This window comes from Agelaius tricolor, unplaced genomic scaffold (assembly GCF_023055355.1).
Source record: "Agelaius tricolor isolate 1412-34295 unplaced genomic scaffold, bAgeTri1.0.p SCAF_15, whole genome shotgun sequence".
In the NCBI taxonomy this organism is placed as follows: Eukaryota; Metazoa; Chordata; class Aves; order Passeriformes; family Icteridae; genus Agelaius; species Agelaius tricolor.
In genome coordinates, this window is record NW_027269275.1 from 2,118,440 (window position 1) to 2,134,167 (window position 15,728).

The 15,728-nt window shown below is 43.7% G+C and overlaps 1 protein-coding gene across 1 annotated transcript in view; it reads right to left on the reverse strand.

Moving 5' to 3' along the window:
- Positions 1-3,849: 3,849 nt before the first annotated feature.
- The window catches only part of CMTM4 (CKLF like MARVEL transmembrane domain containing 4), a 33,364-nt gene continuing 21,485 nt past the window's right edge, over positions 3,850-15,728 (reverse strand). The window contains exons 3-4 of the mRNA XM_071440195.1: positions 7,061-7,159; positions 3,850-6,204 (exon numbers count right to left, since the gene is read on the reverse strand). Coding sequence (XP_071296296.1) covers positions 6,034-6,204; positions 7,061-7,159 — 270 coding nt within the window. The 3' untranslated portion in view covers positions 3,850-6,033. The remainder of the gene's footprint in view (positions 6,205-7,060; positions 7,160-15,728) is intronic.

Here is a 15,728-nt window from a genome sequence, read left to right on the forward strand (position 1 = left end):
ATATTCCATTCTGTTACTCACATCCAGATGTTATTAAAATAGCTGCAGGGACCAGCCCCAATCAAAAAATAAGATACTCTGTAAAACAATCTGGCTATTGCCTTTTAAATGCTCCTATGTCCCCATTGTGAAGCCATGAAGAAAGTTCCCATAACCTTCCATAAATGCTAACTGACTTTTTAAAGTTTTACCCATGAAGTCCATGGGATACAGATAAAACCTTCATAGTAAACACAAAGCTCTATGTTATAAATATGTCAATCAAGGTAACTATGTATATTGTATATAAAATTAAATATCTTCTGTTTGCCAAGTATAATTTAAAAAGGAATATCTGTGGCTAGTTATAAAAAAATATTTATTAACCCATAGAGATTAAAAGGCAATTTCACTAACTAGTCCATCCAGCACATATGAAAGAGCTGCACTGGGATTCTGGATAGGTTACTTTATCTAATCACATTCCTATGATAAATAGACAACTTTCATTTCTGGGCATATATAAGAACACTTCTGAAAGCTGCATATCCCAAAAGAAAATTAGATTGTGTTGTATACTCTAAATTAAAGGCTACCAAAAATCACAGTGTAAGCAGATTTTTTTAAAGATTATTTTTAGTATACAAATGGTTAAATTATAGACAGATTTTTAAAATACAACCCAAAAAAAAAAAAAAGACCAAAACAAGGGAACCCTTTCAGGTTGGACAGCACCACTCTGACTAGGTCAAGCAGATCTATCAAGGTGGCCAAGTGGCTGACAGGGAAAATAAAAATAATATACCAGGAAAACCCTCTAAAAAATGTCATTCAGAGATTTCCTGAGTATGTGTATAAATTCATTTTAACCAATCCCTCTGTCAAAATAAAGAGAAGAACAGGGCATAATTTCTACAAAGTATTTTCACATATTCCATGCATTTTTGTACTGATTCCAGGATCATTTTAAAATGCTTTTGTTGCCATTAAAACTCCCACACAGGACACCTGTACCTGCACAGTAATTCTGAGCTTTGCTGGCCCTCCAGACAATGGACAATCCATTATTTCATGCTACAAACAACACAAGCCAAGGGCCTGATTTTCAGAAGTGCCAGCCTGGCTTCCCTCCTCCCTGCAGGACTGAGCAGGGACCAGCCTGGATCCCCCTCTGGAAGCTGAGCCTGGGCAATCCCAGCCCTTCCCAGCTCCCTGAGATCCCCATGACTGCTGTGGCCTCTGTGGGTTCCTTCTGCTCCTGTCTCACTTTGAAAGCTCTGGATTACCAAGTGTCCTCCTCACACCTCCAATCCCTTATCAGACTGAGCCTTTTTATTATCCTCAATGCCACTGAAGAGTTTTGGCTCCAGAGCTTCCAGGACAGTTCTGTTCTTCGTGCTCCTCCATGGACAAAGCTGATCAGTATCCCAGCTGAGTAGGAGAGACAATATTACTTCATACACTATCTGAACTGCTATTAAGTTTGTTTTAATTTTTTAATTATGCCCTAAAACCATTATTCTTGCTTATTTTAGATTTTTGGTGAGCTTTTTCCCTCGTGAAAGAAAACAAATAGAAATTATTACAACATGACATGAGACAAGAAAATAACAGATACAGAAAGAGGCCTAAGGAAGAGGGAGGAAGAAAGAATTGCATTAATAAAGCCACAGATTGGGTAAGCATTTGCTGTGCCTGCACATCCCCAAAAGAGTGGAGAGATGACCAAATTCATTTAGGAACCATGAAAAGCTGGTGTTTAACTGAGCCAGAAGAGTCCAGGGCAGCAGATCCTCTCTCTGCTGTGTGCACAGCACCCCATGAAGCACTGGCTCTGCCCTGCTGGGAGGGGACAATCAGCACATGGACAGAATAATTCACAGGGGAAACATAAACTGCTGCCCCAGAGGGGAGTGGGAACCCTTCCCTCCTCTTTCTGGAAGCAGCAATGAAATCCAGAGAGCTGAAACAATGCCAGAATGCCATGAGACCAGAGTGACAAACAAACCCTGGGAAGTGCTTGTCACAACAGTGACAAAGCCAAGGAAAGAGCAGCACACGCTGCTCCTTTACTGAAATCCCATGGCAAAGACACCTCCAAGTGAAAGCTGAGGAGCTGCTGCCAAGGCACAGATCTTGGTGATGCTGTGCCTCTGAATGCAGTGAGCAGCACACACTGCACTCTCAGATCTCTGGGGCCACTGCCTGTCTCTCAGAAGGCACAGGGAGGTCGCTCTCTACCCCTCCCAGTCCCACCAGGAATCTCACAGCAGCACCAGCATCCCACAGTCCCACACAGGAACACCCAGCCAAGCTCCTAAAAGGAAAAGGGAAGAGCACCACAGCTGAAATTAAGGGACATTGGACACATTCTGATCTTCCTGGCACTGCACAGACCAACAGAGGCTTAGCAAGAACTAAATATTAAAGCATTTGATCCATGAGGCACGAATATTCCAAATGAAAGGAAAAGGGGGAAAGGAAGAAGGACTTGGCTTTATTCAGACACGTGAGTGAGTTCCTCTGTGGCTCCAGGAGCTGCTGCTGGGGCTGTTTGCACAGCTCAAGGACGTGGCCCCAACCTCAGCTGATGCTGGCAAAGGGAGCAGGACAGGCAAAGAGGCTCCTCCAGCACTGAGCAACAGCTCCAGGCTGCTGCTCCAGGCAGAGCTCACTGTGTAACAAACACTGGGATGTCTGTGCACAGGGGCAGGATTCAGTCAGGTCTACAGCCAGAAATACACCCAGACACCAGGTCTGAGGGCTCTCTCTGACCAAAGGGCACTCATCCAAACCCTTACTGTTTCAAGCATCCTGTTCCTACCAACCTCAACTGTTTGCTTTCATTTAGATCTATTTACAGTGGGGTTTGAGTCCCTTTATGGAGCTAAACAGCACCCTTAAGGACAAAAAGAAATTATCCCTGTGTGCTAGCAATTACAAGCAAGACTAACTGGCTAAGAGAAGCAATTTAATGTCAATTCTCTAAGCAAGTTTAAAAAAAAATAAGCTTTCTACCCTCTTTTCTTCCTTAAGAGTTTTTTTGTGTGACTGCAGTTTAGGTAACAGTCTTTAAGAAGTACCTCTCCAAAACACTGTGTAAAATTAACTCAGGGGAAATGAGCCATGGATACATCAAATGATCTTAATATTTCAAATGTAATTGTCTCTCACAGCTACTTTATTTCCCTTCTGTGTAATCCAAATAGTAAATAATGTCTCTGCAGAGCAATAAGTGCTTAAGATCTTTTAGAAAGTATATACTATACAATACTAAAATCATCTTTGGTCCCAAAAATAAGGAAATTACACATTTACATTTGCTTTTGTTTCACAAAGTGAATCAGACAGTGTTTATAAAATTACTGTTCTCTTTTGGATTCCACCCTGAGAGCTGTGGCTCAGGGCATGGTGTGGGTAATGAATACTGGCACTGCCAGCAGCAGGAATCCCACCCCTCCTGTGACTGCCCCACTCTGCTCCTGCCACTGCAGCTCCAGGGGCTGGGACCCCCCTGCACAGCCAAACAAACCCCAGGGACCCTTCTCCTAGGCCAGGAAAGGTGCAGGGTTTGCAAGGTACAAATTCATAAACCTAGAGAGGCACAGGAGCTCCCAGAGCCCTGCCCCAGCCTCAGTGAGCTCAGGGAGCACAGGAGGGACCTGGGAATGCTCCTTCAGCCCTGGCCAGTGACAGACAACTCCTGACAACCCCCTGGTGACACCATCCTGTTCCCTGAGTGCAGATGGCAGCTCCACTCTAACAGCATGGATCTTCTGGAGAACTCCATTTTGTATCTCAGTAGGTGGGTTTGGCTTGATTTTGGTATGGGATGTTTGGGTTTTTTGGTGGTTTGGGGTTTTTTTGGGGTTTTGTGGGTTTTTTTGGGTTTTTTGTCTGTTTGTTTTGTTTTGTCTGGTTTGGGTTTGCTTGGGGATTTTTACAATCTTTATCCAAACTGCTTTGATGGCAGTTTAAAATTCCTGACTGGGTATGCCTGTGCTACTTTTAAAAAGTCTTTTAATAATGGACATTGCAAACTCTGCCAGTCCTGGGCAGTGCTGGCAAGCAGCAGGGCTGCCACAGCAGTTCTGGCAATAACAAATTGTTATTTCTTACCACACTGGCCATGGAACTGCCATGTGCTGCTCAGGAAATGCACCCAGGTGAGACACAGAGGATTCCATTGCTCTGTGGAATGTCTGCTCTAAGCCAGCACCAAGAGTTGGTTCCATCTTTTAAACTGGTGTTCCCTTTGGCATAGCAGCCAGTAAAGCACAATAAAATGTTACTGCAGGAACTGGTAAACCATCAATCACTAAGAAAATGTAAATTTTCCTTAACCTCATCAGTAACTCTGAATTTTAATCTTCTCAGCCACTGAGGTGAAATGCACTATAGATGTCAAGACATTGAAAATGGAAAAGCATCACCTTTGTCACCTTTTCTTCACTCATCAAAATAATTCTCTGCTGCTCAATTTGAATATTGCAGCATCAGGTTCACACTTTCACTATCCCAGCCCCCTCCAGTATTATAAAAGCCCAGGCACTTCTCCTGATCTCCTGTTTGGTGTAACTTGGTTTTCATGGTAAATACCTCACCCACCACACTGCCCAATGTTCTTAAGGCTCCAGGTGCTGCACTCACCCTGAACAGTGCAGCTCCAGCAGGACACACAAACCCAGTCACACATGGCAAACCATCACACTAATTGCACAGATTTTCATTTTCCTCACACCACAAAGGAGTTCAGTTCTAGAGATCTCCTCCCACACACGCTGTCTTCACATAGGCACACAAATGCCAAATAATGCACTGAAGAGATGAAAACACCAAAGGAACAGGAAAATATCAAGAGACATCTTCCTAATAATATTGTGACATTATCTAGCCAATTACTGCTGAATTTGAGTTCTGACTAGAGAAAATGTAATTCATTCACTGGAAGTACAAGGAAAATTTTAAAAAAAACTTCATCTAAGTAGAACTATTTCTAAACAAATCAATACAATCATATTATTTTCCAATTAGCTAAATTCATTTTTCAAAGAATCCTAAGGGGAATAAATCTGCAGAAGCACCCAGTTAAAATAAAAATCAGGTTCACCTACTACCAATTAAGGTTTAATTTTAGAACAACCATCCTTCCAAAAAGAAATATTTACCTTACATGAATCACAACATTGCAACCTTAGGAACACTTTAAAAGCACATAAATTTTTGCTAGTTCTTGCTTACCCTGGGCTTAGAGGGAAAGCAAGTTCTAGCAAAAACTTCTAGAAATGTTGAACCTTAAAAAAAAAAAAAAAAAGAAAAAAGGGGGAAAAAAAAAGAAAAAGAAAGCCATGGCTGGAATGTAAGTCTGTAGGATGACAACCCCTTCATTCTCCACTGTGCCCCTTAAGCCCCTTTTCTGCACCCCATCTCCTAAACATATTTATTTTCCCACTTTGGAATGAAAACTGGAATGTGTCCCAACACGGTGCCTCCCCAGCGCCCAGCAGAACTCTGGCACGGCTCTGCAGCAGGCAGGCAGCTCTGCAGGGCTCAGGGAGGAGGAGGACACACAGACAGACAGACGGACAGACAGAGTTTGGGACGGACAGGCCCCGCTGGCTGAGTTATTGCTGAGTGTCCCTGGCTCCTTGGCACGTCTGGGTGCTCCATCTCCTCCCTCAGCAGCCGGGCAGGGCTGCTCCGTCCCCGGGGCAGCTGCAGGAACAGGGCATCTCCAGAGAGGGAAGGGAACTCTGTGCAGGTAATCCAAAGCAATGACATACTTCAGAGCAGACATATATTATATATTCTGGGAGCTATATAATATATGCCCATGTCTATGTGGAGGCCTTGAGGGGATCTTCCTTTTGAACCACCATCACCATTTTCTGCCTCCATGACAGCAGCTTCTGGCTCAACACATCTCTGCACACGTGCAGGGCTGGGCATCCTCGCCACCCTCGGATCCACCTCTTCCTCCTTAAATAAAGCCAAACCCTTATTCCATGAGGGAGCTGGGCGCTGCTTTCCCTTGCAGGGGCACCGGGGAGGCTCTCAGGCGTCCAGGCGCTGGATCTCGGGCCGCTGCACCACCTCGCGGGACTCGCTGCGGGCGCGCATGTAATCGCTGCTCTGGCGGCTCTGCTGCCGCCGGCTCAGCCGCCAGCGCTGCACGGCCACCGCCGCGTTCACCGCGAACACCGCCGTGGCCAGGAAGCCAAACACCTGCGGAGCAAGGAGCACGGAGCACGGTGAAAACAACGGCGGCGGCAGCTGCACAGCAAAATCCTCCCAACTCCGCCTCCCGCCTTATCTGCACTGACAAATCATCATTTGGGAAATGATGTTTTTTCTTCTCAATGAACTAGAGAATCTGCAAAAGTGGCTAAGATCAATGATCCCAGGAAACAGAGTTCTCTGACTACCAACATGACAATTAAATCCTGCAGTGCAGCTCAGGGTGAAGAACCCCCTTGTAAAGAAACCAGCTCTTCATCCAAAAGCTCATTCATTCCTCAGACTGCACACAAAAAGTGACAAGTCCAGAGCATCAGCCTCTATGCTTCTGCAGAACTCATCTGATTTTAAAAACCAGGTTAAAAAGAAAATAAACAAGAAAATATTAAGAGGTCACCAACTCACACACAAAAGTAATTTGTTTGAACCAACCATTGCAGATTTAAAACCCTGAAGTGCTACTACACTCACTCCAAAGAACAAAAAATCATCTGTACTGAGCAAGAACTAAGCAAATTATGCATAAGCAGCTTCTATTTCTCACTTTTTGGCTCTATCATTTCCATAGGCTTGCAACATAGAGCACCAAAGAGAAGGCACCAAAGAGAAAGGCAAGTTCAACTCTAAAGTGTTCTCTGCAAGTCTTTTTTCTGCTGTTCTTGCCTCATGCCTTCAGACTGAGCTCCAAGGATGTTAGCATTCTTAAAATAAGAACTATCTCACAGCAAATTGTGAAAGTAGAAGTAAGCTGTGATGGCAAAGGCAACAGGTGTGTTCAATCAATGAGTAAAATTTAATTTTAATACAAGGTAAGAGTCAGATAGAAACAAGTTTAAATTCTTACCACAGCAGCAATTTCTGCTCCAGTTTTATGGTTTAAAGCAGCCAGTACTACAGAGGCAATGAAAAAGAAGAAAGTGCTGAGTCCAGTGTTGACCAGATCCTAAAAAATAAATTCAGTAGCATTACTAAATGATGATTGTTTGCTTTATCAGAAGTGATGACACAGAAGGTTGGAACAACAAGTGCAGCAACCCTCTGCCAGTTCCTCTGGTCGCCCAGGTGTCCCAGGAAGGCAGAGGCTGTCCCACAGGAGCAGCAGGAGTGGGAGCTGCAGTGCCAGGGCACCAGAGCACCCTGCAGCCCTGGCACATCCCCTCAGGGCTGGCAGAGGGCAGAGCTGGCAGCACAGGGCTCACCCTGCAGCACCTGCCCAGCGGGGCTGAGCCAGCCTGGATGTGCTCCTCACACCCCAGCACAGCCCCTGCCCTGCCCACACACCTGCCAGGAGCCTTCCCACCCCTCCTTGAGGCCTGCAGTGAACAAAACTGCATCTCCTGTGCCACTTCTGGGAGTAACAGCTGCCAGCAGGGGAAGAACAGAGATTTTTTACCTATTTATTGCATAAAACTGGTATTTCAAGCAGCCATTTTAGAACATACACACTGCAACATGCTCAGGGAAAACTGCTTTGCTCCAAGCAATTCCTGTCACTGGTGTTCAGATGGTGATGCTCACCTCAAACAGGGTCATGAACATGTCACTAGAACCCAAGGAAGAATTCTGAATGGCAGGTATTTGCACAAGAATGATTGCATCAATACAAGACTAACTGATCAGACTCGAGGGAAAAAATACTCCAAGGTGTAAATAACAGAAGAAACCAAGTCTAGATTCGTTCAGGACAAGGTGCTCAGTGTGTTAGCAGGACACCTTCCACATCTGATGTGTATGGACTCTGCACTATCTGCATGCTCCCACTAAACTGGGAACACCATTCCCAAACCACAAAGCTATCATGAATGAACAGGGCAGGTCAGGGTGGAGGGATCAAGAAAGGACAATTCAGCACAAACATCAAATCTGTGAGAAGTGAATACTACCATGGACAGAAGGGATTGACAGAAAACCCTCAATTCAAGGTTGCTGTGCTACTTATAGGCTTGAGGTAAAGAAAAAAAAAAACCAAAAAAACCCCACAAAACCCCAGTGAACATGACAACTCCCATCATACAAAAGCAATCACAACAAGTAGAATTTAAGGACAATTTGTTCTACTTGACTCTCTTCTCCCACAAGCAAGGCAGGCTCACTTCCTGTTACAGCTCCTTCACTTTTTCCATTTTTTTAAATAATTATTTTATTTTTTTTCCCAAAGTGCATCTTGTGAAGTGCAATGAGAAGTCAGGCTCAGAGGACTTCAGACATAACCCTAAAGTGACTCCTGTGGGTGTGAGTCCCCCAGCTGTGCTCCAGTCACACAGCACAAGGGCTTTGGAGGGAACAGTGCTGTCCAGCCTGCCCCAAAACTTCTCCTGTCCCAGCCACAAGCACAGAGTGCTGCAGATGGTAACTGCAGAAATGGAAGCTTCTGGCACTGTGCTACTCCCATAAAAATCTATTTTGAGGGTACTGACTCAGCAGCAGCTGGTTATCAACACTGAGTGTCCAGACTGCACGAGGATCTCCATGGCCTGAGCCTCATCTCCAACAGGGACTTTCCCAAGGAACCAGAGAGGTTCCCATGGCTCATGGCCACACTCATATCCAGATGTCACGAGCCCAGTAAGACCCAAACTCTAATCAAATAGTAAAGAAACAAAAGCAAATTGTGGGTCTTACAAATTCCTACCAATTTTTCACCTGCCTGTGTACAGAGATTTTTTTTTTATCCCTGCTCAAGCTCACTGAGATAGATGCTACCTGAGACCTAGGACATCAAACAAATCCAAATTCTATTAACTAGCTATTGTAGTTTTAATTATATAACTTTCTCTTTGCAGAGATGAAATTTAAACTTGATATAAATAGCAGAATTAGAAAACAAATGGCCTGACACAGTTTCTCCAAGCGTGCCCCTCTGCAGCTCTGAGTTTGCACCTCCAGCTGTGCTCCTGCAGTTGCCAACACGAGCTGTGGCTCTCACCTGCAGGAAGCTTCTTCCCACTGGAGGGGAAATCTCACTGTGTCTGCAACAGCACTTCCACCAAGTCCCTATGTAAATATATCTGTGTCACCAAGAATGGGGAAACTACAAACTGAGGAGAGGGCAGCCCCTGGATAATTAAAAAACCAGAAATTGATTCAACTCAAGGGCAAGTTGTGTATTTTACTACCAGAGTACATCTGGCATCTACAGGAAGGACCTGCAGAACAGAGACAAATCCCAGAAGAAATAATTCAGAAGAACTTGGTAATTACTGTAGGCAGGCATCTCAAAGAGGTGCTGCCATGACCAAAAATAGGGACAAAAATCACTTTTGCACTTCTTTGGACTTATGGACACGACAGGTGGTAATCTTACCTTTGCCAGGGACACTGGAATGCTGCACCCTGTTCCAGAACCCACAATTTTAAAAGAATGTTGAAAAATTGGACAGGATACAGAGAAGAGCCTCAGAAGTTATTGAAAGGAGGAGAAAATTTCTCACAGTATGAATCAAAAGAACCTAAACTGCTTTGAATATTAAAAAGATTGAGCTGTGTACACTAAGACTCCAGTGTTCAAACAATTAAAAACACTGGTTGTTTTAAAAGCTTAACATCAGAAAGCCAACAAAACTGACAGCAAAACAAAACCAACAGCTGCCAAGTTAAGGCAGAAGTCATATTCAAAATGAAGCTAATTTGAATTGTAGGAGACCTAACCATCAGAACCAACAGCCAAAGATGTATTTAATATTCTACCCTCTCACTTCATATAATCCAGGTTATGCTTTTTCAGACAGACACACACACATTTTGTACTTCCTTAGTACCATACTTAAAAACCACATGGATGGCACATGATGGTCTGTGATTTCTGGGGTCAGGTGTACTCATTCATTAACCTGCTGACCTCTGAGGTTCAGAATTGTCACCTTGGGGCCTTCCCAAAGGAGCACAGTGTAAGCAAGAGAGCCAGGCCTGCCCACAGCAGGACACATTGATCACCCAGCTCCATGCTGCAAATGCACCTGAAGGTTTCTTTCAAGCTGCAAAATGTAAAATCCTGCTGAAATTAAACTGCTGATGCCTTTTCTAATGGACTTTGGTGTAAGTACAGCAGCAACTTGTCATCATCACTGGCATTTTATTCTAGTTTAATTTTTACAAAGAATATCAAATTCTACACAGAGAATTCAACAATTTAAATCTAAAGAAGTGATTCTATCTTGAAGCTCCAATTTATTCATCTTTGCAACTCCATTTCCCCTGTTTAGGGCAAACCTTTCTAATGCAATTAACAACTGATTCACATACATATAATAAGGCTGGGTTTTGAAAAAGCCTAAATGAAAATGATTTTCTACCCCCAGAGCAGACTTTGGAGCTTTAGGAGCAATGGCAGCAGTAACACTGTCACATACCCATGTAATGGTAACATCACAGATGCAAACAGCAATGGAGGTCCTTAATTCAAAATATGGGAGCTACTACTCAGAGCAGAAAGATAAGAAAAGCAAAAAAACCTCAATAGTTTTGGGTGAAGTAAGAGGAGAAATAAAAGAAAACAAACTACAGGAAGAAGCAGAGGACACTCCCTAAAATACTGCAAGTTTTTTCCACGTAAGAGAAAATGAATAATCGTGACAATAGGAAGAATAAACTAATTGAAAAAAGATGAGCTGCTTCAAATCTGTCCGTGATGGAGCTGAAGTTCTTGCTATTATATTTATAGACAGAGTAAAACCACATCACAGAGGTAGAAGAATTTCTACTGAAATTACAGCAACCTCATGAGACAGTATGCTGTGCCATAAAATACTGTGCAGAGCTGCCATCCACAACAGAATCAAATCTTTGAGCTGAATCAAACCCACTGCAGGCTGCTGCTGCTTCCTTTCTCCTTTCCAAAATAATTCAAGTGAACAAATGGCTCCTGGTCACTTGCTAGTTTATTTGCAAGTGATTCTGTTCAGTCTCCAGTGGTCCTGTCAGTCCAACTGAGAGTATCCAAGGCCATGGATTTGCTCTCTGTCCCACTCAGGGGAGGACAAGGCAGAGGAGATGTTGTAACTCATGGATAAAGATGCTTATGCCAAGAAAAATATTTCATGCTACAAGAGGGCAACGCTTTTATCCTGCTGATTGTGCTGGGAAGGCAGGAAGGCCCATTCCATGATTCTGTAACCATCCCACACTCTGGCTTTTGAGGGGCCAGGCAGGTACAGCTCCTGGACTAAAGAGGATGGAAAAGCTGAACTGGTGCTACCAATGAGAGCTCTGATAACAGATCTGGCAGCTGCCACCAGGTCCCTGCTGAGATCTCCCACACTGCTGCTGCTCAGCCCCTCAGGCTGGGACACCACCAGGGGCTGCCTCTGACACTCAGAGGCTCCAGCAGCACCCACACAGCTTTATCCTCAGCTCCCCACAACCTCACACAGCTTTTAGGAATCACTCAGTCACAATTCCTGCCCTGCCCTGCCCTTCTATCCTGTACACAACCTGCCCAGGTACTCTTTAGAAGGCAGCCAGTGCCCTATTGCAGCTGAAACCCCTGTAAACAGAGATACCACATTTAAACTCGTGCTTGCTCTTGTCATTTGCTTTCTGAAATCCAAAAGTTTACCTCTTGATGGGGATTAAAGTGGCTAAACTAATGTTCTCTGGAAGCAAAGCCTGCACCTTTCAACAACCTGACTTTGCCACAAAAGGTGACAGAATTCAGTGTCAGAATCAGACACCTGATTTATCTTCCATAGAAGACAGAGCTCAAAGTAACATTTCCTTTTAGTTTTGTTTAGGTTTGCTGGTTTGTTTGTCAGAGAAATGGAGGGGGAGTGTGGTTATTAATATTTTTTAATTATTATTTTAATTTTTTTTACAATGATCTTAATTTTTCCTCCGTCCAGTACATTATTTGCAAGGCTTGGGAACATTTTCCCTTTCTTCTGTATGAAGCTGTCAAGTTGAAGGTTACAAACATGCCAGTCAGTCCTCTAAACCAAGAACCTCTGGTCAAACTCCCAGAATTTTGTTCTGTTAATAAACACTGTTTGAGTATTTTGCACTACAATTAAAAATGGAAACATGGTTCATCAAGCAAAAATAAGTGCTAGGTAGAAAGAACCAAATTAACCCTATGAGCATTAATTGCCATCTCTTTTGTCCCTCATATATTTGGAGTTACCTAGGTAAACACAAGATACACATAAGCACTGCTTCCCCAATAGCAGAGCCCATGAATATAAATGTCAGAAAGTTACTGACACAAAGCAATAAACCACATCTGCAACAACTACCAAAATACATGATGTTTCTTGGATTTAAAACTCAAGACTGCATTTATTACAGAGTAACATTTACACCATGCACCAAACGAGAACAGTCCATGAAGAGCCAAGAGAAAATTAATTCCTACAATTGTTTTTAAACTCATAAAATGTTCATTTTTATCCTTAACAGGTACTGCTATCTTGAGAGCAGTAAGTATAAAGGTCAAGGATGACTGACTTAATTTTTCATTCAGCAGCTAAGGAAAGCAAAATGTTTTTTTCAAAACAGAAGGGGAAAAAAATAAATTAAAAATATAGATAAAAATCAAGATTGTCCTGTGAAGGACTTTGAGCTATAGCTTTGTAATTACACTGTGCAGAGGCAAGGCTGGCACAGGACAGTTTTGTCACTCAGCTTTGTCACATGAAATTCTCTGCCAACTCCTTCAAGTGTCAGCTGCTTTGCTACACAAGGTTTCACTGCTGCAAAAATAAAAACCAACCAGCTCTGCAGAGATGATGAAATCAGTGTTCAGGCAGCACAGAACTCCCCAGCTGCTCTGTGTGTTCTAACACACACATCTGGGTCCCTGTTTGCTCCTTGGTGCTTCCCTGGGACTGAGTCCAGTGGAACTCTTGATTTTGTGCTGTGCTCAGTTCTGGGCCTCACTTCTGAGCTGAAAAACTGCAGTCAGAACTGGACTCCCAGAAATACACTACCATAACTCCAGTGAGTGCTTCAAGAAAATCATTTAAAACAAAAAATCAATGGTCAAAATGTCTTGGAAGATTTTTTTCCCTACACACTGACAAACAGCTCATTCACTGCTGATCATGCAGTGATTTACACTGGTACTCAGATAAACAGGTGTCCCTTGTCACACAAACTTCCATCCAAGGGACATTGCCAAATTCCAGTGTTCCCAGCTCCCTGGCACCACTGAGGTGTTTCCCTGAGCAGGAGAGAGGATCCCAGTCCCAGCCCAGCCCTGTGGAACAGATCCCAGGGCAGGATCCCAGTGCAGGATCCCAGTCCCAGCCCAGCCCTGGGAGCAGATCCCAGGGCAGGATCCCAGGGCAGGATCCCAGTCCCAGCCCAGCCCTGGGAGCAGATCCCAGGGCAGGATCCCAGTCCCAGCCCAGCCCTGTGGAGCAGATCCCAGTGCAGGATCCCAGGGCAGGATCCCAGTCATGGCCCAGCCCTGGGAGCGGATCCCAGGGCAGGATCCCAGTCCCTTCCCAGGACTCCAGCACCTTTCCTGCTCCTGCAGGTTGCCAGCTCACACTCACCCTTTGGATACCAGACCCTCAGATCTCCCTGTACATCACATGAGATGCAAATCATGATTTTTAGAAAAAAGAAAAAGATAATTTAGGCAAAGACAAAACCATAGCAGAATTCATTAGCTCCCTCTGAGAGCAAAGATGCCCGAGCTCCTGGTGGAGCAGGAGCTGCTGTGCTCCCCATTCCCCTGGGCCACTCCTGTCTCCCTGCAGAATGGGCTCCCTTTGAGCTCTGAGGCATCAAGGAAATGGAAATTTCCACTGACAGGTTCCCCAGCTTTTGCATTTTTGCATATTATTGATAGTGCTGCACAACACAGACAAGGGGCTGTTCTTTCATCTTGCTGGAGCAAACCAGCCTCTCTCCAACACACCCAGACAAGGCTCTTTTCTGCCCTCACCAGCTCCATGCTTCTTGCATGTTTACCTCAGGAAAATATGAAAATGACTGGCAAGTCTCTAATTAGTATCAAAACAAATATCTTTTCCCCAAATGGCTAAAAAGATACATTTTTAAAAAATTTAGCACCTTTGCATATCTGTTAGATCCTAGTCCATACTCATCCACATTTCATTCCAGCCAGGGACAAGGGACATCTGCCAATATCCACAACACATTGGAAAGAATTCTAATTTTAATAAACTTTTAAAGGAAACAATCCTGTGTTGGACAATAGCAGTTGATGGCCAGGTACTTTCTAAAACACAGGATCATTTGAAAGCAAATGTTTTCAATGGTTCCTAGGAAGAAGTGGTCTTTTTAAAGAAAGATTTTTTCCTAAATTTAAGTCAGTTGAATTCCTTCAAGCACTGCAACAGCCTCTTCTTCTCACACAGCTTCTAAAAGCAATGCTTGAGACTTTCCATAAGGGAAAGATGCATTATAAAGTCATATATATTTTTAAAAGCATGTATCTTGATGAATTTATACATAAGCAGGAGTGAGTTCCTCCTAAGGGAATGTGAAGGGCTGTTGTTCAGAAAGCAACTCCTGTAGTAACTCTGTCATATACAGAGGCTGCAAAAGTATAAAAATAACCATCAAAACACAGGGAAGTAATAAATATTGAAAGAGGCAAATAATGTATGAACATACATTTAAATTGTAAAAAATAAAATGCCAAAAAAAGCAAAAGGAAAAAAAGTCAGCCAGAACCCTACATTCTTAAATTTCTTACTAACTTGGCCGAAGTAATGTCCCACAGGTGTTTTATGAGCAAGCTTTGATCTCCCACTCTGTACTTGCAGGAGCAGAAACAGCTGTAGAATCCCAGAATGGTCCCAAACACTCTGAATACTGAAGGTAATCTCTCACTCCTGTCAGAGAAACAGTCCCAACTGTTTGTTAAAATCAAATAATCAATAAAAATCAAATCTAATCAGACAGCTGAAATCTGTAAGAAACACCAGGAAGTAGGATGGCCTCACCAGTTCAACCAGCTCCCTGCTCACTTGTGGAGAGCTCTGGTACAAGGAGGGGAAAGCATTTCATCTCCAGGACCCAGCTACCATAACAGAAGGAGCTTGGGAGATGATGGCAGATTGCTGCTGCCTCTGGATGTGGCCATGGGAGCCCTGCAGGGATTCCAGGGGCCTCTGCCTGATCCCCAACCTGCTCTCATTGCCCCAGTGCCACTGAGGCAGGGGCTGCAGAGCGTGAGCACTACTCAGAAACTGAAATACCTGTAGAAAACAAACCAAAGCAATCCCAAAGCACAACTGATTGGATTTTTAACCCCACCCCCTTCCCCAAAATACCTCCTGACAGGTGCTATGCAGGCACAATTGCTGCCACCACAAAGGGATCATTTCTGGACAGTTCAGCCACACAACACCTGACCTATCTATCAAGCACTCCTAGAAGGAGTTCATCAACAAACTATGCAGCCCCAGGGTAGAAAGGATCACCTAATTCCACATTCCAGTCTCAATTTAACCAAGTCATTTAGGCTGAGAAACTAAGCAAACTGCTACATTAATAAATTATGGTTTTAATTTTTTTTTAAGTCACACAGAAGCCTAAAAACC